Source organism: Protopterus annectens, chromosome 11.part0 (genome assembly GCF_019279795.1).
Source record: "Protopterus annectens isolate FY-2018-M chromosome 11.part0, PAN1.0, whole genome shotgun sequence".
Classification (NCBI taxonomy): Eukaryota; Metazoa; Chordata; order Ceratodontiformes; family Protopteridae; genus Protopterus; species Protopterus annectens.
The window spans coordinates 97,230,981-97,256,360 of NC_056745.1; the positions used below are offsets into that span (position 1 = coordinate 97,230,981).

The following is a 25,380-nucleotide window of genomic DNA, read 5'->3' on the forward strand; positions in this document are numbered from 1 at the left end:
AATATCTTAAAACAAAAATTGTAAGACTGGATTACACATCTGTAATTTTGAAATATATACACTTTTTTTATGAAAATGATCTTGCACAAAAAATCTATAGGGATATCCTGCTCCACCTGCACCCATCCCACTTAACTCACTGCAACCCCCACGACAAAGGTTATTATTCTTATGGACAGATACCCTACTCATTCTGAAAATTAAGCTTGCTTTTTGATCCATAGTAGATCCAGTCTTTCTAGTTGTTAGTAGTTTACATTTATATAACTTGAGGTTTAAGGATAATGCTGAAGACCATGACACAATTAGTCAAAGTAACAATTTTGATATTATTATAATTGAAAATCTTGTACTATCCTTGATCATCATTTTAAGGGTTATTGGTCATACTGATGTATAAGAGACTGAGAGTCTATTGGAAGAATTTCAGAAGCCGCGGTGGTGCAGCGGTAGCATTGTTGCCTCGCAGCAAGAGGTTCTCCCATTTGATTCTTGGCTGGAGCGCCTTCTGTGTGGAATCTGCATGTCCTCCCCACGGTCGAGTGGCCTTCGTAAGACATGCATGAATGGGCGTGCCTTCGTTGAAGGTTGGGCGTCGAGCTGGCACCTTGGCACAATAAAAATCTACTGCCAATCATTAGCGGACCGGAGTTCTGCTGTGGCGACCCCTAACCGGGAAAAGCTGAAAGAAGAAGAACATTAGTTTACACAACAGTCATCTTAAATACCACTATAAGCACAGCAGACAAATGTTTGAATACCCTAAAAGGTAACCAATCAGGATGCAAGGTCTTATCCAATTAAAATGCATGTAGTTCCATCTCTACTTCCATCATCTCAATTATAATTAGCAAGCTCCTGTTTATCTAATAAAGCACTGCCCTTAACCCATACAAGATACTCCTTCCTGCTGTTTTTTGTAGGCACTAAAGTAAAATATTCAGTTAACATCTCAACTTTATTTTCATTTCATACCTGAGACAAGGTCAATTTATTAGGTAGCTGACACTAGAGGAATGATACATGTCGTCTTATGGATACAAGGCCATGGTATCAGATTTATTTGGCCTCTGGCATGATGCCATGTGACTTGAATGTGGATAAATGCAGATAGTCCATAACTTAACACCCAGGATGGAAACTGTATGTGGGAGACCGTTGGAGTCCTTAAATATGGATTGTCATGCAACTGGGTCATGGAATGGCTTTATACAGCAAATGCCTTAATAGTCCAGTTTGATCCAGTTCTGTAACAGGGCTTTGTTGAGGAAGACAGAAGTACCCCAACAGCCATGAGTTTCCATGCTTTACAGGTATGTGGCTGAGAAAACAGGCACATGGGCAAGGACACAGAATAGTGAGGTTGTTAGGGAATTGGCTATCAGAAGAAGAGTCATCTCATGGCAAAGAGCAAAGCTGCCCACTGAGAAAGCAGAAAATAAAAGGGTCTAACAATGTTTCCTTTTGGGATTAGTTAAATTTAACATATGCATATCAGATATCACATTTGGGTTGTAGCAACCTTTTATTGATTGACTCAAATTAGCAGGTGAACATTTAATTGATTAACTGAAAGTTGCCAGTGAAATACCAAAAATGTCAACATCAGTAAATATTTTATTGGTAGTAATTTACATATACACACCCACCCACACACACACACACACACACACACACACACACACACACACACACACACACACACACAATTAATCAGGATGCTCAATTATTTGAATATCTGTTCAAGCAAAATGCGGTATCAAGCATGTTAAGTTGAGAATGTGATATTAAAATGCTCATATGAAATACAAGAATCCTTACCTTGCAAAAGAAGCAGGACTATTGAAATCAGGAGATGCCCCATACCAGACTTCATCCGTTCAGTGTTTTGGATTGCTAGTAAAATACACATTAGATACATTACTCTTCAACCCTGATACCAACATTAAAGAAACAGAACAACAGTCAGATTCTAATGCAAATATATGCAACAACCCTTTTATCTACTGTTTCATATTGTCCCTATCTTGGCAGCAGATGCTAGAGGTTTAAATAAATAAATAACAATAATTTGATAATCCAGAACTAAAACATTTTAACAGCTCATGTTGGCTGCTTATACAAGGGGAGGGTGGTTATCTTTTGTTTGTCAAGTTCACTACTAGTAGCTTTTTTTCTCCAGCCATTCAGCATACATGTAGCTTATTCTATCATAGATGTCATAATGTCAAATGACATTTGCATTCATTCCCCCATTAAGCTTGTCTATGCTTGTCAGTGTCCATCCTAAACTTTTTCTGCTATTTTATTTCTCCTACATCTAACTTCATTTATGACAGATTCATTTCCAGGCACCTGTAAGAATATTTCTTGCATAACTCTCTCCCTTTTCTCTGTAAGTCTAACAGTATATTTAGGCTGTCTAATTTTCTTTGCACATTTCCTTTCCATCACCATCTGTTTGTTGCCATGTTTTCATATTGGTACTGCTGTAAATACAGTACATAAGCTACAGGGCAGATAATTAAAACACAGTTCTTTTGCTATTAATGTACTCATGGTTTGTTTTCCATGAATATTCTGCACTTAGTATCCCAAACACTCACTCACTCACTCACTCACTCACTCACTCACTCACTCACTCACTCACTCACTCACTCACTCACTCATTTATTTACTCACGTGTATTTAAAGGGATTGGAATTATTATTCACTTTTTTTTATACTTGTAAGAAGGGGGCATTAATCAGTTTCAGTTTTTCCCTGTTTCTAATACTGAATTTCAGAGGCTCCCATCCAGACAAAGAAACAGTCGCTAAGCACACAATACATTTACATATATACAAGTTAAGAGTGTACAGTAATGTGTATTGCATGACATTTCTATGGTAAGTTATCAGGCTGTTCATTTATGTATAGATGTGCTATATGGCATAACTGCTCAGCTGTGTATACTAATTTACCATTCTGCTTTCTGCAGCAGGTATCTTTTATTTCCTTCCTTTACAATGAAGCATTAGACCTTCTCAAAACTGACAAACCATGTAATATTTACAGGAACATGAATAGTACACTAATAAGGGCTGACCATTGAACTGGTGCTTCATCTTTATTTTGTACAGATGATCATTGAATGTTGTTATTCCCACCGCAGTTTGCAAATGTGTGAGTGAAGGTATTCATTTAACTCATTCACTCCGATGGAGTTCTTGAAGTTTGCACTTTAACTTCCAGTGGGTAGAGCATAAGCTATTTGATAGAATCAAATAATAGCCTCACATTTCAAACAAATGTTCATGTTTCGGGAACCATATGATTTACTAAAGAAATTTAAATGACAAACTCTTCAGTACAAGCTATTTTTATAGTGATAGTGTTTGTAAGCTTCTAGGTTTTAAACTGGATTTTATAAGTCACATATATTCGTAATGAATTGTGAACAACTTACAGTATCTCAGCAACCTCTCAAATTACACACATACTGTCAGCAGTGTTTTGTTCATCCAGTTGAGAACTTTTATATGAAGCTAAGCAGTTCTGTCTGTGTTATGTTTTTATAAATATCTTGACAACTAAATAACATTGAAAATATATGACAAAAATGAATATCTCTTTATCTGAACTAGAGAGAGGTCAAATGGCAGTACTATTATGTTTGCCACGGTGCAAGCTTTTAAGATTTTTAATAATTTGTATGCAGCATGGTTTTGGAATTATTAATGCAAATATGAACAATTAATATTTGACATCCACAGGCATCGGTAGGATGTAACTACCAAAACACCTGGAGATGTCACTCTGCTATTATGAGTTAACCTACACATTCCTGTTAATTTTAGATATCTGTACATACACAATGATAAGGCTGTACTCCTGGGTCACCTATGAAAAGGGACACTTTTGTAAGGTACCCAAACCTGGTAAAATAATAAAAAAAATAAAAGCTCAGTAACGTGGAGAAGGACTCCAGCAAATGCATATAATAGCATGTTAAGAAATTATTGTGAATTATTTCCCAATAAATGTACTGCAATACCTCATTCACGTAAGTATACTACTGTAATCAATACAATGATTTGTAAGCGCTGGGATTTATTTTAAGATGATTTGGGCTGTAGAGGTAAAATTCCTTGAACTTTACTTGAATGCAGAAAAAAAAACACCAAAAAATATAAAATTGAAACCTGTACTCCATAGGAAATTAATGCTAAAAAAAGTTGAAAAAGGGGAACCAATTACCAATGGCTGCTCTAGCTGATAGGGATAGAAGGGGGTGGGCTTTCTTTCTTCACATTGGTGTAACCATGAAGTCGGTATATATAAGTTTGGGGGTGTGGGGTATTTGCCCCTACATCAGGGGGTTGGGGGGTGCCCTCTGCAAAAAATGCTAAAAACTAATGTTTTTGCCCATCTGTGCTTCAGGCATTATTTTTCATTTTGAATCATCCCATTGTTGAAGTTCATGATATAACAATTGTTGGAGTGTATAGACCACCAAAGTCAAGTGCAGATGACCTAGAGGAATTCATACATTTCTTACAAGTAACAAAGGAGGGAAGAATAACATTAGCTGGGGACTTAAATTTACCAGAAACAGACTGGAATAATGTTGATTCAACAACATTAGTAAAGAAATTATTCACAGAGTATATCCAGAAACAACAAATGCTTCAGATTGTAAAAAAAACCTACCTGGGGATGGAATATACTGGATATTGTTTTCGTTCCCAAAGAAATTACTGTAACTTCAAGTCAAGTTTTACCACCATTGATGTGCAGTGATCATGGGGTTATTAAGGTTAATTTGTTGCAAGATAATTCTGCCAAACTGAAATCTAAGCCAATGCACAGAAGGTTAATTACAGATTATAGGGAAGCAAAACAGTTACTGTATAAAACTAACTGGAGTGAGGTGTTCAGTGGAAAAACTGCAGATGGAATGTGGAAAGTTTTGAAAGAGAAATTGTTGTGTGTGCAGAAAGTAAAAAAATGTTTAACATCAGGACCTAGGCACACAACATCAGGGGGTATATTTCCATAAGAACAAGATACCTGATTAAGGTGAGAGACAAAAAATATAAGAAATGGAAGAGAGGTCGAACTACAACTTTGAAAACTGAAATAAACAAGCTGGATAAACAGATTAAGCATAGTGTTAGACAAGATCAAGAAAAATGTGAAGAAAATTTATATAAAGATAATGAACATAATAGGAAACCTTTTTATAGATACACAAGATGTGGAAGGAGTAAAGATACACAAATTAATAATCTGTGTGCAGATTCTAAAATGTATTCTCATACACAAGAGATTATAGATATATTTACAAAATCTTATGCAAAACAGTTTGGCTCCACAAAAGGGGTGGTAAGTTGTCATAGTGACATCCAGGTAACCCCAGATAGTGGAATCAAATTAGATTTTTTTGAAAATGAACTGTGCAAACTGGATCCAAACAAAGTGCAGGGAGGAGACGGAATAAGTAACAATGACCTGAGAATACTTTAGCAAGACCTTACACTACCATTACATCTATTATTCACTAGGTCATAAAAATATGGGGAGATTCCTCAAGATTGGAGACATCCACTTATTAAACCTATCTTTAAGAGAAAGGGGAGTAGGACAAACCCAGAATCATATAGACCCTTAAGTCTACTTTCATGTTGTGGAAAAATAATGGAGAAGGTAATACTGGATTAGTTATTGTTAGAACTGGCTAGGCTGTGACTTGAAACCATATATCAGCATTCATATGTTGAAAATAAATCTATTACCACCTGTAACATGATGTTCTATAACAATAATAACAGCTATAAATGAAAAATTGTGCTGTGATGTGATTTATATAGATTTAACTTCAGCATACACAAAACAATGATCAATAAATTATTACAATTGGGTATTGATGCACTGTTGATAAGATGGGTAGTTGCATGGCTTACAAATAGGACATGGCAAGTATCACATACCAACTGGACAGGTGAAATCCTTGGTTACAGTCAAGGTGTCCCGCAGGGCTCTGTCCTAGGCCCTTACTTGTTTAGATTGTATCTTTCAGACCAAACTTTTTCATCTGAGGTATTCTACAGTCTATATGATGACGACCTGAAATTGGGTAAACTGATTACAAGTGTTACAGATACGGCATGTCTGTCAAATAATTTGACTAAATTGACCATTTGGGCACAGGAGAATAAAATGTTGATAAATACATCAAAAACTAAGCATATGAGATTTGGGAGACATAAACTGAAAGGTGAATATTTAATACAGCACACAGTGATTGAAACTGTAGACTCATTTAAATACCTGGGTATATGGGTAGATCCAGCTATGACATTTTCTAATCATATCAATCAATTAGTTAATGATAGTTATATAACTATAGGTTGTATAAAAAGATTTATAAAGTCTAGGAAATCAGACATAATGAAGTCATTGTTTGTTAGTTACATTAGACCCAAACTTGAGTATGGAATAACAATATGGAAACCCTATAGGAAAACAAGCATGAATAAACTGGAAAGAGTACAGCGGAAATATACCAAGGGCATCCATGGATGTGAAAATCTAAATTATTATGAAAGACTAAAATATTTGAACTTGTACAGTGTCTCTTACAGATATTTAAGAGGATATCTTATTCGGGTATATATGGCATTTAGGGACAACTACCTCTGGGAATGTTTGGGTTATTAAAAAGTACTAGAGAATCATCAGACAACCGATGTAGAACATTCTATATGAATGAGAAGTGAACTAATTGGTTCTCTGACAGAGTAGCTGATGCTTGGAACAGACTACCAAATTACATTAAAGCAAGTACTAGTTTAGATATTTTTAAGAACAGCCTTGACATTTATTATGGGAAGAAGTATTTTGGTATATTGGCAAGCTAGAAGGGGATTAATGCCCGTGCATGAAACATTTGTATGTATGTATATATGCATGTATGTATGTATGATTCATCGATGAACCTGGTAGACTCCTCGACCTAGATGATGTACATACATAACACAACTTTTCTGCACTGTATGTTTTGGAATTGCATTATTTTCCAGTTTTGTTATATGTGGGTTTAGTGCAACCTATTTAGGAGCAGGCAAAATGTTGGCATGTACTATAAATGTCGCCATATAATGTGGGTCCTTAGGCTTTTAAAACATGGCATTCTTTACCCACAGCTTCATTGCTATGCAGGTATTTGGCACTATGTGTACCCTAACATAGCTGCTCCCTTCCAATGGTATTCCTCCCCAGTATCACTGTAAGTTTTTGGAATCCACCCCATTATCTGAAGCATTGTATCACTTTGGTTTTCTCATTGATTTTTACAGCAGTAAGGCCAATTTTCTTATTATTCATCTCATTGTGATAGTGACAATTCTAAAATTAAAAAGCTTGACCAGTTTTGAATTATTACCTAAGCTGCTTTTTGCTAAAATGTCTTAATATCACACACTCTCACAAGAAATCCAAACAAGTTGCATAGTTATCATTCTGACTCCTACACTGATTAAAGAAATCTTCAGTAACTTTGTTTATTTGTGTGTTTCCATACAAATGGTCTACACTAACAAGCTTAACGTTTTTATGACTTGCCACTAAAACTGCACTATTAAGTCTGAATGTCAATATTGAGGCCGTTCTTTCTGTTTATTTATGTGTTTATTTTTTTCTGTATGCTAAGATTATTTACACATTAAGGTAAACTTACAGAGCAATTTCACGTCAAGCTTGTAATACAATAATGATAAATAAGACAATGTTAGATGAAATCTCAAAAAATAGTGGGATATTTTCAGCTTTGATTTTTTTGGTTGTTAGAAAGTGATACATTTAGATATAGAAACTTCCTCTGTGCATTTGGCAACATTTAGGCTAACGTTGATTTTGAAATATTTTCTCGTCAGAATCAGAATTTGACCTACTTACAAACCGAATTCATAAATATTTTCTTGTTTTAAGAGGCAATTGTTTTAACTCTTCAGACTTGCTCATATGGAGTTATTCACCTCTCTTAATCTTGAGTCATAAAATGAAGTTCAGGAAAAATCCTAGCTCCCCATTAAATGATGTGCCTGCACTCCTTTACATTTAAACAAACCACATTTCATTCTTAAAGACTTTTAAGGCATTCTGCATGTGATATTTCCTGTTTGTCATTTGGAAACTGTTGTGTGTAAATTAAACAATGTGGCAGATGAATAAGTTATTATAAAATGACAATGCTACTCTGGCATTTTTGACAGTTTACATCCATGTATTAGTATGCCTTGACTAGGAGATCCAGAAATCCTTACATGGCACCTCTGCCATTATGAGATACTGTTGTTATTGTGGAACCTAATATGGTGCACTTGAGCATGTTATGGACAGTAATTATTATCAGTGCTTTGTTTGCATAAAGGTAATAATAATATTAATAATAATAATAATAATAATAATGTATACCACACCTCTCAATATAGTGCTGGCATTTAAAAATCAAAGCAAAGAATCAGAAAGTCTTTATAAACTAGAATCTTTATAGCTAATGATAATAAATCTCTGTATTCATTTTGTTTTTTTTTAACAAAGTATGTACCGATAAACAGGTCTGAAATTATTAGGAGCACCAATAGATTTATCAGGACAAAGGGTATATTTGAGGACAAAAATCATAGTGTTATGCATAAATCATAGCAGCTGAGAAAACGCATGATGTATCCAGAAATTTGCATGAGTGCACAGGTACATGCTCTCACACACACACACAGGCACACACGCACACAGGCACACATGCACACACACACTTACACATTCATTATATAAATGAACTGTTCCCAAAACAATTGTGGTGGTATAGCACTGTCTATGCACTGACAGAATATCTGTGGAGTACTAAAGAGACAAAGCAACGACTTCCCAAAGCAGACAAATAAATGTATTAAGCAAAAACTGAATAAAAAAAACATGTAATTCCTTTAATTAAAATCCAGACAGTGCATCCGCCCCTTACAGTTCAATCAGTCTGCTGAAGTCTCTTTTAGGGACAAAAGCACTTTCTGCATTGATTTTAATTAAAGGAATTACATTCTTTTTTGACTGTTGATTCTTTATTGAGTACTAAAGAGAGACAAGGCCTAAGGATGTCTCGGCAGAAATGGTCTCATGACTCGGTTGCCTTTTGTATCTTCTATTTTCTTATATCATTTAGAAAAAAATGGACTGTTTTCCAACATAGTTTGTGATTCCCTTGGTATTTTGGTGATTGTATTGCACCATTTTTGAGAAATTGATATCAGAAGATAAAAAACACGACCCATAAACGTCAATGGAAATTTTACAGCAAGACCAGTTCTTTATTTGCAATGTACCTTTAGACAGGTAGAGTAAACAATTCCCTACTCTGCATCAGCAGTGTACCTTAAAATTAACCTTGCTAAATATACCAAAGGTAACACAGTTTTCATATTCAAACAAAACAACAGCTTTAAGATAACAGTAAATGGAATGTCTTCAAAATACATTAAAAATAATTTAGAAGTCTGGGACATTCTTTTCAGTATCGGACAAAGCTTTCAGTTTTGTGAATACAGAATGCAGAAAAGACTTTCACAAAAAATGTTTTATGTGAAGAAAGCTTGACATCTCATGGACTCCCACATATCTGAAGGGGTTACACAGCATTACCCCTGCAATATAATACTATTAACTCTTTGTGATAATTTCTCTCTTTTTTCAAAAACAGTAACTTTCCTTTTATTTATGCTTATATATTTATTTGGAATTCTGGCTGGACATGATTCATTTATATTTTGTGAAAATGACAGAAAGGAATGCTTCATGTAATTGTAGTATTTTAAAGTAATTGATGTACGTATATACATTTTTATGGGGATTGCTTTTAACTATTTTCTAAGCAACAAATGTTTTAACAATTATACTATTCACAAACGTAAATGCATTTAGATTATTATTGCACTAGCACTTTAAAATGAAACCAATGGTGGATTATTTATTTCAATGGTTAATTTTAATTGTTGTTAATTCAAGCCAATCAAATGAAGTCTTTGGATTTAGTCAGTGTATTTAAACTATGGTACATCGGGTATAAAGCTGTCTTGATAAAGCCTGACATTGGTCGGGCGAAAGCGCTTGACTTATTTTTGGAGTGTTTCCTGAATAAAGAATTGGATTATTTGGCAGCCTTTTCGTTTGTGGATTACTAATATCTTGACAACTAAATAACATTGAAAATATATGACAAAAATGAATATCTCTTTATCTGAACTAGAGACAGGTCAAATGGCAGTACTGTTATGTTTGCCATGGTGCAAGCTTTTAAGATTTTTAATAATTTGTATGCAGCATGGTTTTGGAATTATTAATGCAAATATGAACAAGTAATATTTGACATCTACAGGCATCGGTAGGATGTAACTACCGAAACACCTGGAGATGTCACTCTGCTGTTATGAGTTAACCTACACATTCCTGTTAATTTTAGATATCTGTACATACACAATGATAAGGCTGTACTCCTGGGTCACCTATGAAAAGGGACACTTTTGTAAGGTACCCAAACCTGGTAAAACAATAAAAAAATAAAAGCTCAGTAACGTGGAGAAGAACTCTAGCAAATGCATATAATAGCATGTTAAGAAATTATTGTGAATTATTTCCCAATAAATGTACTGCAATACCTCATTCACGTAAGTATACTACTGTAATCAATACAATGATTTGTAAGCGCTGGGATTTATTTTAAGATGATTTGGGCTGTAGAGGTAAAATTCCTTGAACTTCACTTGAATGCAGGAAAAAAACACCAAAAAATATAAAATTGAAACCTGTACTCCATAGGAAATTAATACTAAAAAAAGTTGAAAAAGGGGAACCAATTACCAGTGGCTGCTCTAGTTGATAGGGATAGAAGGGGGTGGGCTTTCTTTCTTCACATTGGTGTAACCATGAAGTCGGTATATATAAGTTTGGGGGTGTGGGGTATTTGCCCCTACATCAGGGGGTTGGGGGGTGCCCTCTGCAAAAAATGCTAAAAACTAATGTTTTTGCCCATCTGTGCTTCAGGCATTATTTTTCATTTTGAATCCTCCCATTGTTGAAGTTCATGATATAACAATTGTTGGAGTGTATAGACCACCAAAGTCAAGTGCAGATGACCTAGAGGAATTCATACATTTCTTACAAGTAACAAAGGAGGGAAGAATAATATTAGCTGGGGACTTAAATTTACCAGAAACAGAGTGGAATAATGTTGATTCAACAACGTTAGTAAAGAAATTATTCACAGAGTATATCCAGGAACAACAAATGCTTCAGATTGTAAAAAAAACCTACCCGGGGATGGAATATACTAGATATTTGTTTGCGTTCCCAAAGAAATTACTGTAACTTCAAGTCAAGTTTTACCACCATTGATGTGCAGTGATCATGGGGTTATTAAGGTTAATTTGTTGCAAGATAATTCTGCCAAACTGAAATCTAAGCCAATGCACAGAAGGTTAATTACAGATTATAGGGAAGCAAAACAGTTACTGTATAAAACTAAGTGGAGTGAGGTGTTCAGTGGAAAAACTGCAGATGGAATGTGGAAAGTTTTGAAAGAGAAATTGTGTGTGCAGAAAGTAAAAAAATGTTTAACATCAGGATCTAGGCATGCAACATCAGGGGGGTATATTTCCATAAGAACAAGATACCTGATTAAGGTGAGAGACAAAAAAATATAAGAAATGGAAGAGAGGTCGAACTACAACTTTGAAAACTGAAATAAACAAGCTGGATAAACAGATTAAGCATAGTGTTAGACAAGATCAAGAAAAATGTGAAGAAAATGTATATAAAGATATTGAACATAATAGGAAACCTTTTTATAGATAATCAAGATGTGGAAGGAGTAAAGATACACAAATTAATAATCTGTGTGCAGATTCTAAAATGTATTCTTATACACAAGAGATTATAGATATATTTTCAAAATCTTATGCAAAACAGTTTGGCTCCACAAAAGGGGTGGTAAGTTGTCATAGTGACATCCAGGTAACCCCAGATAGTGGAATCAAATTAGATTTTTTTGAAAAAGAACTGTGCAAACTGGATCCAAACAAAGTGCAGGGAGGAGAGGGAATAAGTAACAATGACCTGAGAATACTTTAGCAAGAACTTACATTACCATTACATCGATTATTCACTAGGTCATAAAAATATGGGGAGATTCCTCAAGATTGGAGATATCCACTTATTAAACCTGTCTTTAAGAGAAAGGGGAGTAGGACAAACCCAGAATCATATAGACCCTTAAGTCTACTTTCATGTAGTGGAAAAATAATGGAGAAGGTAATACTGGATTAGTTATTGTTAGAACTGGCTAGGTTGGGACTTGAAACCATATATCAGCATGCTTATGTTGAAAATAAATCTATTACCACCTGTAACATGATGTTCTATAACAATAATAACAGCTATAAATGAAAAATTGTGCTGTGATGTGATTTATATAGATTTAACTTCAACATTTGACAAGGTCATACACAAAACAATGATCAATAAATTATTACAATTGGGTATTGATGTACTGTTGATAAGATGGGTAGCTGCATGGCTTACAAATAGGACATGGCAAGTATCACATACCAACTGGACAGGTGAAATCCTTGGTTACAGTCAGGGTATCCCGCAGGGCTCTGTCCTAGGCCCTTACTTGTTTAGATTGTATCTTTCAGACCAAACTTTTTCATCTGAGGTATTCTACAGTCTATATGATGATGACCTGAAATTGGGTAAACTGATTACAAGTGTTACAGATAAGGCATGTCTGTCAAATAATTTGACTAAATTGACCATTTGGGCACAGGAGAATAAAATGTTGATAAATACATCAAAAACTAAGCATATGAGATTTGGGAGACATAAACTGAAAGGTGAATATTTAATACAGCACACAGTGATTGAAACTGTAGACTCATTTAAAGACCTGGGTATATGGGTAGATCCAGCTATGACATTTTCTAATCATATCAATCAATTAGTTAATGATAGTTATATAACTATAGGTTGTATAAAAAGATTTATAAAGTCTAGGAAATCAGATATAATGAAGTCATTGTTTGTTAGTTACATTAGACCCAAACTTGAGTATGGAATAACAATATGGAAACCCTATAGGAAAACAAGCATGAGTAAACAGGAAATATACCAAGGGCATCCATGGATGTGAAAATCTAAGTTATTATGAAATACTAAAATATCTGAATGTGTACAGTGTCTCTTACAGATATTTAAGAGGAGATCTTATTCGGGTATATAGGGCATTTAGGGACAACTACCTCTGGGAATGTTTGGGGTTATCAAAAAGTAGTAGAGAATCATCAGATAACTTATGTAGAAGATTCTACAGAAATGAAAAGTGTACTAATTGGGTCTCTAACAGAGGAGCTGATGCTTGGAACAGACTACCAAATTACATTAAAGCAAGTACTAGTTTAGATATTTTTAAGAACAGCCTTGACATTTATTATGGGAAGAAGTATTTTGGTATATTGGCAAGCTAGAAGGGGATTAATGCCCATGCTTGAAACATTTGTATGTATGTATATATGTATGTATGTATGTATGATTCATCGATGAACCTGGTAGACTCCTCGACCTAGATGATGTATATATATAACACAACTTCTCTGCACTGTATGTTTTGGAATTGCATTATTTTCCAGTTTTGTTATACGTGGGTTTAGTGCAACCTATTTAGGAGCAGGCAAAATGTTGGCATGTACTATAAATGTCACCATATAATGTGGGTCCTTAGGCTTTTAAAACATGGCATTCTTTACCCACAGCTTCATTGCTATGCAGGTATTTGGCACTATGTGTACCCTAACATAGCTGCTCCTTTCCAATGGTATTCCTCCCCAGTATCACTGTAAGTTTTTGGAATCCACCCCATTATCTGAAGCATTGTATCACTTTGGTTTTCTCATTGATTTTTACAGCAGTAAGGCCAATTTTCTTATTATTCATCTCATTGTGATAGTGACAATTCTAAACTTAAAAAGCTTGACCAGTTTTGAATTATTACCTAAGCTGCTTTTTGCTAAAATGTCTTAATATCACACACTCTCACAAGAAATCCAAACAAGTTGCATAGTTATCATTCTGACTCCTACACTGATTAAAGAAATCTTCAGTAACTTTGTTTATTTGTATGTTTCCATACAAATGTTCTACACTAACAAGCTTAACGTTTTTATGACTTGCCACTAAAACTGCACTATTAAGTCTGAATGTCAGCATTGAGGCCGTTCTTTCTGTTTACTTATGTATTTATTTTTTCTGTATGCTAAGATTATTTACACATTAAGGTAAACTTACAGAGCAATTTCACGTCAAGCTTGTAATACAATAATGATAAATAAGACAATGTTAGATGAAATCTCAAAAAATAGTGGGATATTTTCAGCTTTGATTTTTTTGGTTGTTAGAAAGTGATACATTTAGATATAGAAACTTCCTCTGTGCATTTGGCAACATTTTGGCTAACGTTGCTTTTGAAATATTTTCTCGTCAGAATCAGAATTTGACCTACTTACAAACAGAATTTATAAATATTTTCTTGTTTTAAGAGGCAATTGTTTTAACTCTTCAGACTTGCTCATATGGAGTTATTCACCTCTCTTAATCTTGAGTCATAAAATGAAGTTCAGGAAAAATCCTAGCTCCCCATTAAATGATGTGCCTGCACTCCTTTACATTTAAACAAACCACATTTCATTCTTAAAGACTTTTAAGGCATTCTGCATGTGATATTTCCCATTTGTCATTTGGAAACTGTTGTGTGTAAATTAAACAATGTGGCAGATGAATAAGTCATTATAAAATGACAATGCTACTCTGGCATTTTTGACAGTTTACATCCATGTATTAGTATGCCTTGACTAGGAGATCCAGAAATCATTACGTGGCACCTCTGCCATTATGAGATACTGTTGTTATTGTGGAACCTAATATGGTGCACTTGAGCATGTTATGGACAGTAATTATTATCAGTGCTTTGTTTGCATAAAGGTAATAATAATATTAATAATAATAATAATAATAATGTATACCACACCTCTCAATATAGTGCTGGCATTTAAAAATCAAAGCAAAGAATCAGAAAGTCTTTATCAACTAGAATCTTTATAGCTAATGATAATAAATCTCTGTATTTATTTTGTTTTTTTTTTAACAAAGTATGTACCGATAAACAGGTCTGACATTATTAGGAGCACCAATAGATTTATGAGGACAAAGGGTATATTTGAGGACAAAAATCATAGTGTTATGCATAAATCATAGCAGCTGAGAAAACGCATGATGTATCCAGAAATTTGCATGAGTGCACAGGTACATGCTCTCACACACACACACACACACACACACACACACACACACACACACACGCACGCACACACGCACACATGCACACACACACATACACATTCATTATATAAATGAACTGTTCCCAAAACAATTGTGGTGGTATAGCACTGTCTATGTACTGACAGAATATCTGTGGAGTACTAAAGAGACAAAGCAATTACTTCCGAAAGCAGACAAATAAATGTATTAAGCAAAAACTGAATAAAAAAACCATGTAATTCCTTTAATTAAAATCCAGACAGTGCATCCGCCCCTTACAGTTCAATCAGTCTGCTGAAGTCTCTTTTAGGGACAAAAGCACTTTCTGCATTGATTTTAATTAAAGGAATTACATTCTTTTTTGACTGTTGATTCTTTATTGAGTACTAAAGAGAGACAAGGCCTAAGGATGTCTTGGCAGAAATGGTCTCATGACTCGGTTGCCTTTTGTATCTTCTATTTTCTTATATCATTTAGAAAAAATGGACAGTTTTCCAACATAGTTTGTGATTCCCTTGGTATTTTGGTGATTGTATCGCACCATTTTTGAGAAATTGATATCAGAAGGTAAAAAACATCACCCATAAACGTCAATGGAAATTTTACAGCAAGACCAGTTCTTCATTTGCAATGTACCTTTAGACAGGTAGAGTAAGCAATTCCCTACTCTGCATCAGCAGTGTACCTTAAAATTAACCTTGCTAAATATACCAAAGGTAACACAGTTTTCACATTCAAACAAAACGACAGCTTTAAGATAACAGGAAATGGAATGTCTTCAAAATACATTAAAAATAATTTAGAAGTCTGGGACATTCTTTTCAGTATCGGACAAAGCTTTCAGTTTTGTGAATACAGAATGCAGAAAAGACTTTCACAAAAAATGTTTTATGTGAAGAAAGCTTGACATCTCATGGACTCCCACATATCTGAAGGGGTTACACAGCATTACCCCTGCAATATAATACTATTAACTCTTTGTGATAATTTCTCTCTTTTTTCAAAAACAGTAACTTTCCTTTTATTTATGCTTATATATTTATTTGGAATTCTGGCTGGACATGATTCATTTATATTTTGTGAAAATGACAGAAAGGAATGCTTCATGTAATTGTAGGATTTTACAGTGAAAATGGTAATGTGACAGACTTTGGAGGTAAAACATATAACTTTATAACAGGATCTAAATGACACTTTAATGCATTAAAACAATGCATGCAATCTACAAAAAGTGAAATGAAAAGTGCCCTTTTCCCCACTGTAGTGCAATCTTGGGAGTTAGTATATATAATTGGGGGTGTGTGGGGGGCATAGCTTTTATATTTATGAATCTCATTTCACTGAAAGCTAACAGTATAAAACCAAAAGTAGGTGGGAGGCTATACCCCCCCAATGTGGGGGGCTATGACCTCCACACCCCCTAACTATATATACTAACTCCAGGATCACACTACAGTGGAGGAAAAGGGCATATCCATTTTATATGTCCAACAGTATTTACATTCAGTGAAATCTGACTCAGTGAAATAAGTTTTCAGTGATTTGAGCTTTCAACGATTTGGGTGAGTGTTTTGAAATTCAGTGAAATGAGTTTTGAGTGAATCAAAGTAGACCCATATATATATATATATATATATATATATATATATATATATATATATATTTAGAAGGCATAGTGAAATTGAAAGAAACACCTAAATATCAATGGAGAAAAAACATAAGGAAAGAGCAGACATGCGAGGGCAAAAGTAAAAATAAAAAAATAGTGTTTATTAAATTGTAAGCGCTTTCGCGTTGTGCAATACAACACTTCCTCAGACAATACAAATGAAAATAATACATTGCAAATTTAAAATAAGACATTATCCAATCAGAATTAAACACCTGAATACTTCACATCCAATTAAGCAGTAATCAAATACGTAAAAACTGTCGCAAGTGACAAGTAGTAAAACAATTTATATAAAATAATAAACATTGTGATCTAGAGATCATATCCAACTATCTAGCATTTATTTCAGCCAAAGTTATCACATCAACAATAAAGTTGAAACTCTGACAAGTACTAAACAGCACAGGCCTGATCAAAGAAATGCCAGCTATTTTCAAGTTAAATAACATTTTAAAAACATAAAAATAGTTAAAAAATATTGCCCTTGTAGCTAAATTGATCTAATACTACATACTTGCAAAACAGAGGCCATGCAATATAACAGCATATTAACGATCAATAAATCATAGTCTAAACGGACATATTTCACAAAAAGATATTAAATTCAGTCTCAAGAACTTTATTTGCAACAAAATGAGGCTAAACGAACTATGACAGATACTGGGCGGCATAAAACGCCATCTGAATTCAAATGAAATAAAAACATAAGAACGTGTAAAAAGTGGGTGCTGGTGTCATCCAGTAAACTTAATGCTGCTTATTTACAAAGCACAAGCCGCACATCGTATTGACATGTTAACGGTCAGTACATCATCATCTAAAAAATAGTATCTTATAAAAATGTGTCATTTCTAATCTTAAATGTCAAATAACAATGGAATAGAATTGGAAATATAATACCTTGAAAGATAAAATAGTAACAATCCAAGTATTATAGGAAAAATAATATGTAAACTAGACTACCTGGTAAATATCAGAGTTTACAAAGCTGACAACAAAATGTCAGCTTTACAAATTTAGACACACCATCACACATCTGTGAACTGACAGTCTTGGAGCATGCAAACCATCATATTAAAAATAATAATAAAACAGTGCCTCCCTCCTACATCTCCTGAAAATTATATATACTAACTCCAAGAATTCATAATCTTGGAGAAAGGGCATATTCCTCTACCCCACTAATTTTGCCATTTCGCATACTGGTTGACCATCTCTTTAGTCAATCAAATTTATTGGCTAAACAGATGTTGGCCAATGGTAGGGTCAACCATTTTCAGTTGATCCACATAGATACAACTATAGATATAGATCTAAACATAGACATAGATATATTACACATACAGATGAGTAACATCATTAGGAGGTTTTGGTACTGGAAATGCTGAGCACACTGTAGGGTTAAAGGGTATGCGTGTTTCTAATTGTGATAAACAGCAGGGCAAGTCTACAATGGAGATATGTAAGGCATATAAATTGTTTTTGGATTTTCCTTGACATAAGAGTAGCGATGACATGCAGAGATCATTTGAGGAATACGAGCATGTCGAATTCATTGCACATAATACCTGAGTCAAGAATGCTACATTTTTCAGTAAAGCAAATTTCTGCCCTGGTCAACAACACCATTAATGGCAACAACCCTAGAAAAATGTGGCAACAGTACTGACCATTTACTTGGTCATGTATCACTACCCTCTTCCTTTCCTCTAGTTTAGCTATAGTGGGGCATCACAGAGTTTTCCACTCAGTTATAAGTTTTGTCAAAAAAAGCCATGATTAATGACTGAAAGACATATTATTAGATGGTCTCTGCCATGACACATCATTTTTATTTTCTAGACAATTCCGGTAGATTCTGTATAAATCTGTGCGCACTACTTTTTGTCATACCCCTGCAGTTGTCTTAAACAGGCATTTCCTGTTATGATCTCTTTATATCACTCCATCCTATCAGTTTACGTACTTCTTGGGGCACTTCATAAAAGTGGGTCCGCCATCACATGACATAACTATGGTCTTACACCTCAGCCACCATATCTATCAAAAGGCCTAGAAAGTGGGCTTATTCAGTTATTGCAGCATCTAGCAGAATCCAGTATCATTACAGATAAGAGTCATGGCTTCAGACCAAAATGTGGACATGATACATTCTTCTGGAGGTTATAAACTACATCCAGATCAACCTGATTTTATAAACAATCGTTATATCATCCTTCTTATGTCTCTCAAAGTTACCTGACACAACCCATCATGGTAGGGTAGTGGAGATCTTTTATACAGCTGGTCTCACTACTAGTGCTGCATTAAGGCTAAACTATAACGACAACATAAGTCAGGCAGTCGGAATGTTATCAATGCTTCAGCCTTGACCTCAAGGGTTAATAATAGGTCCTTTTGTTAATGATATGTTTCAGCACTGTAAGAATACAATAATTTATCCACTAAGTGGATGACTCCACTATCATCTTCACAAAAGGCATGATTTTTACAATCCTGCTGTAATTCACAGTAGCTATTAGTCAGTACTTTGAGGCAGTATCTTAATGATAGTTAAACCAAAGCAATATTGTTTACTTCTAATAAGGATTATGTAAGAACCATTCAGCCACCACTATCAGAGATCCTTAAATGACAAGAGTAAATACAACCCTTAACATCAGCTCCCGAGACATAAATTCACCACTATCAGGGATCCTTACAGTACACAAGTAAATAGAACCCTTAACATCAGCTCCCGAGAAATAAATCCACCACTATCAGGGATCCTTACAGTACATGAGTAAACATAACATTTAACATCAGCTCCTGAGACATAAATCCACCACTATCAGATATTGTTACAGTACAGGAGTAACTACAGCCCTTAACATCAGCTCCCAAAATGTACAACCAGCACTATAAGGGATCCTAAAACTTCACAAGTAAATACAACTCTTAACATCAACTCCCAAGACATAAATCCACCACTCTCAGAGATCCTTAAATGACACAAGTAAATACAACCCTTAACATCAGCTCCCGAGACCTTACTCCACCACTATCAGGGATCCTTACAGTACACGAGTAAGTAGAACTCTTAACATCAGCTCCCAAGACATAGATCCACCTCTCTCAGTGATTCTTATGATACACGAGTAAATACAACCCTTAAGATCAGCTCCTGAGACATAAATCCACCACTATCAGTGATTCTTATGGTACATGAAGAAATACAACCCTTAACACTGGCTTCTGAGATATAAATCCACCACTATCAGATATCCTTGCAGTACATAAGTAAATACAACCCTAAACATTAGCTCCAGAGGCATAAATATACCATTAGCAGGGATCCTTCCAGTGCACAAGTAAATGCAATCCTTAACATTAGCTCCTGAGACATAAATCTACCACTATCAGAGATCTTTACAGTACATGAGTAAATACAATCCTTAACATCAGGTCCTGAGACATAAATCCACCACTATCCGGGATCTTTACAGTATACAAGTTAATATAACCCTTAACATCAGCTCCAGAGACATAAATCGACCACTATCAGAGATCCTTACAGTACACGAATAAATAAAACCCTTAACATCAGCTGCCAAAACATAAATCCACCACTATCAGAGATCCTTACAGTGCAGGAATAAATACAACCCTTAACATCAGCTCTTGAGATGTAAATCCACCACTATCAGAGATCCTTACAGTACATGAGTAAATACAACCCTTAACATCAGCTCCTGAGACATAAATCCCCCACTTTCAGAGATCTTTACAGTACATGAGTTAATTCAACCCTTAACAGCAGCTCCAGAGACATAAATCCACCACTATCAGAGATCCTTACAGTACACGGATAAATACAACCCTTAACATCAGCTGCCAAAACATAAATCCACCACTATCAGAGATCCTTACAGTATAGGAATAAATACAACCCTTAACATCAGCTCCTGAGACATAAATCCACCACTTTCAGAGATCTTTACAGTACATAAGGAAATACGACCCTTAAGATCAGCTCCCGAGACATAAATTCCATTAAAGAAGTTAGCTGAATAAAGTAGTCCTGGTTGTATCCATGGTAAATACCACAGGGTGGATAAACATGTGGCTTATGCTTTGACCAGAACCAGTCGGACCCTTACTAGGCTGTAAAGCGACAGATCATTCCTTTTCTGAAGTGCCAGATTACCAGCTTCCATGTTTTACCTGTTAGCCTCACAACTGTACACTTCACATCTATTAACAGGACTGCAGCCACCTGTACTCTATAAAACTAGTGCTAGCAAGCATACACTAGAATCATGAGGTAAGCAGCCAGCCAGCGTGACAGGACACATCATTGTGTCTCCAACTACAGTATATGTATGCTAGCATTAACAGCTGTCTTCTTTTTATAGCTCATATTTGTACACAAGATTTTCTATTCAACAATCTGGCCAGCTCCTCCTCCTGGAACAATCATGTTTACACATTCAGCAGTCTATACACAATAACAAGTCAAGTCAATAAGCCATATTCGGCAGTTCCCTCCAACCTCGAGAGAGATAACACAAGGCAGACCGGGGAAATTTTGTCTCTGACCATCCAAGGGTATTACTCTGTTTGACATGTTATGGAAATTTGTTCTGGAGGGGTATTGAATTTATCATGACATGTCTTATTTATTTGTTGCTGAAGGTTTAGCTCATTTATTTGTGTATCTGCTGACCATTTGTTTTCTGGATAGGTGGAGAGTTGAGTCTTTCCTGGCTCAGAATGCTGAACACAAATCCTCACAGATGACTCTATAAGACACTGACTACTGAGGGTAATGAAGTCACTGATCATGTGTACAAGAATTTCTGGAACTTCTTCATCATGACTTCTCACATCTACAAGTAAAAAAATGGCATTAGAAATACTCATTTCAGGGACATGAACCTCTTCTGTGACTTAAACAGAAAAGTTTTGAGATACAGGTGTGTTGTTTGATATTTTAACTTCATTCTTTACTCAGTTTTCTGTTTTTAACCACATCCACAAAATGATGTCACAGTAGGAAGTGGGCAAAGATTTGCATGCATTTCTAAAGCATCATGGGTAATTAAAACAGCTTAATTTCTTTAGAAGATCACCTTCTTGCCTACATTGTGGTTCTGGTGTTACATCGTCACATTTGTTAATTTGCAATGTAAGCAATATAAGCTGTTTCAGCTGTAAATTGTCCTTTCAGGAAGCAAGAAACTCCTGCTGATGGGCATGGGAATTCAGTAGCCTATACAATAATTTATTTACTGAGGCATTGTCATTCAGTCTTTCATGATGTTATGACAAAAGTTTTCTGTTACAAGGAAAATTTGAAGAGGGGCATCCTTATCAACAGAATACAATATGAAACTAGTACATTTTTGCACCAAAAATATATAATTTTGTGTTGTATATGGTGAGGGGGTTATGTATAACTCAAAAGTTTGTTATTTACATTTGCTTCAGAACATGTCCGATACAGTTTGAAAGACACTGAGGAGTTTCTGGGCAGCAAATAACATTTATGTGAATTGACAAGTTAGAAGATATGACTGAGATGACATTAATTAAAGTAGAAGGAGGAGTCTCCCTTTACATTTCTAGTTGGTTAACATTATTTTAAGAACTTTCATAATTATGCCATAGAGAAATTATGGTATCTTAAGTTATCACAGCAGTTCTCCTTTTGTTTGATACCTGAGTTATTTTTTAACTCCCTATTATCCAAAATGTGATTTGGAATACCCCCCCCCCATAAAAAAAGGCCAGTATAATTTCTTTTCAGTACAAATTTAATGTTTTATGAGTTCCTCGATATCACATGGCACCATATGAAGGTACTGTTTTATTTAATTGAGCTTGAAACAGTTTTATTTAAATTTTAGTTTCATTGCAATGTGTTTTGTTCTGGAGACTTAAATAAATTAGTGGGCAGAAAAATGTGTTCCTGAATTACATTAGTTTAAATTTCAGAAATATTTCATGGAAAAGACTTCTATTACAATAAATTGCTACTATTACAAAATGTAAATTGATTCAAAACTAAAAGATTTCATAGATCATTTCCAGTGTTTTTTCCCCCCAATAGCCAAAAAAATACGTATTTTTATTTTTATTTGAGGCTTTATTGGTGGCTGGTATTACCAGTAATCAGCAGCTGCAATTATGTAAAAGCAAATAATTCCATCCAAACCTCTGAATGTAATTTTCTCACTCAGCTTTATTGTTTCATGGTAAAAAACACTATAAAAACAGGTGAAAAGCATGGAAGATGAACTTAAAATATTCTGAAAATGGAACAGGTCTTCCAAATTTACTAACACATTTAGCACTTTCATCTTCTTTATGCCAAAATTTAATCAGAAAGGAGAATATCCTGTACGCTATGTCAAAAATCACCTCTAGGATTCAGAAAGTACAGGCCAACACTAAGGGACTCTGGCTAACAAAGTTCGCAAATGACTGCAAACTGGGACCCATTATTGAATCCCCAAATGATGTGTATATTCTACAAAAGGGCCTTACAGAAACAGATGCCTGGTGCCAGAGCCATGCGCTCAAGCTTAATGCCAATAAATGGATATTTATCCCCTTTGGAAAAAAACATGTACCCATGAATTACCACATAGGTGGCAGGACACTAAACATCGAAAGTGTGATGAGAGACTTAGAGACACAGGTGGACAGTGGTCTCAGTTTCGATAACCACATTGCCACAACAGTCAGGAAATCCTTCTGTATGGCACACCTCATCACTAAGGGCTTTTCATTCAGAAAAAAGGAAGTCATTGTCCCACTGTACTCATCCCTCATTAGACTCATTATAGAGTATAATGCCCCGTTTGGTATGTACGTCACAAGACAGCTGCAACAGCTGGAAAGGCCACAGAAATACCTCACTAAAAGAATCACAGGCCTAAAGCAGATGCCATATGCTGACCATCTAAAAAAACTCCAGCTATACTCTGTGGCATATCTTCTACTCAGAGACGATCTCTGCTTAACATACAAGGCCATGTCAAACCCTGAGCTGTTGGACATGCTCCACTTAAAGAAATCCCAATCCCTCAGAGCCACATGCTCCAGGGATCTAAACCTTGTCATCACAATAAACAAAACATGCTGGAGGGATAGGTTCCTCACCCAGAGACTCCCCATACTCTGGAATAGACTGCCCATACATGTCAAGCAGAGTGCCTCCTTGGCCCTCTTCAAAAGGAACCTCGATGATTGGATGGGAGACAGGAAATTCACCCCGGGGATCATGTCAGTCTTCTTGCTAGACAGGGGTCCAAAGAAGTAAATATTGTGGGAAGAAATATCCAGGGAATTGTTATGGCTAAGCTTGTATAGGCCCTAGGGCCAATAGCCTAGTACCAACCTATGAACCTATTATGCAGAAGCCTTAACTTTGAAGGTTTTTGCATATAAGCCTAAGCAATTCAAAGCTTTTCCACTCTGGCCTTACACTGAAACAGGCTGTAATGTGAAGGGAGCTCTCACAGATGAAGCTGCATGCAAATGCAGCAGTCCAGGAGATCAATTAATGCAAATTACAGATGCATTGCCATTTCCCACCCAGAAATAGTTCTGGCTTCAGAATAACACTAAAGAGCAACTCTGTGAATTACTCTACTATGTAAACTTTCACATGAGGAGGAAAATGTGAACACTGTCTTCTGATGGTATTCACCCACTCACCCTATAGGAGGAAAATGTGAACACTGTGTTCTGATGGTATTCACCCACTCACCCTATGTAATTACTGTGGCTTATGCTATATCTACAAGTTAGTATCATGGAACCTTTCCTCTGTGTGTGTGTGTGTGTGTGTGTGTGTGTGTGTGTGTGTGTGTGTGTGTAGGGGCAGAAAGACAGCTGCATACATGAATGTGTGTGTGTGTGTGTGTGTGTGTGTGTGTGTGTGTGTGTGTGTGTGTGTGTGTGTGTGTGTGTCTGTTGCCTGTAGGGGCAGAAAGAGGGCTGCATAGATGAATGTGTGTGTGTGTGTGTGTGTATGTGTGTGTGTGTGTGTGTGTGTGTGTGTGTGTGTGTGTGTGTGTGTGTGTGTGTGTGTGTGTGTGTGTGTGCGTGTGTGTGTGTGTCTGTAGGAGCAGAAAGACAGCTGCAGAGATGAATGTGTGTGTCTGTCTGTAGGGGCAGAAAGACAGCTGCATAGATGTGTGTGTGTGTGTGTGTGTGTGTGTGTGTGTGTGTGTGTGTGTGTGTGTGTGTGTGTGTATGTGTGTGTGTGTATATGAGTGTATGTCTGTAGGGGCAGAAAGATAGCTGCATAGTTGAAT

At 35.5% G+C, this 25,380-nt stretch overlaps 1 protein-coding gene across 1 annotated transcript in view; it reads right to left on the reverse strand.

The window, feature by feature from the left end:
• Nucleotides 1-25,380, reverse strand: part of VWF (von Willebrand factor) — a 749,192-nt gene that overhangs the window by 686,476 nt on the left and 37,336 nt on the right. Inside the window, exon 2 of the mRNA XM_044087471.1 lies at nt 1,822-1,896. Coding sequence (XP_043943406.1) covers nt 1,822-1,876 — 55 coding nt within the window. The 5' untranslated portion in view covers nt 1,877-1,896. The remainder of the gene's footprint in view (nt 1-1,821; nt 1,897-25,380) is intronic.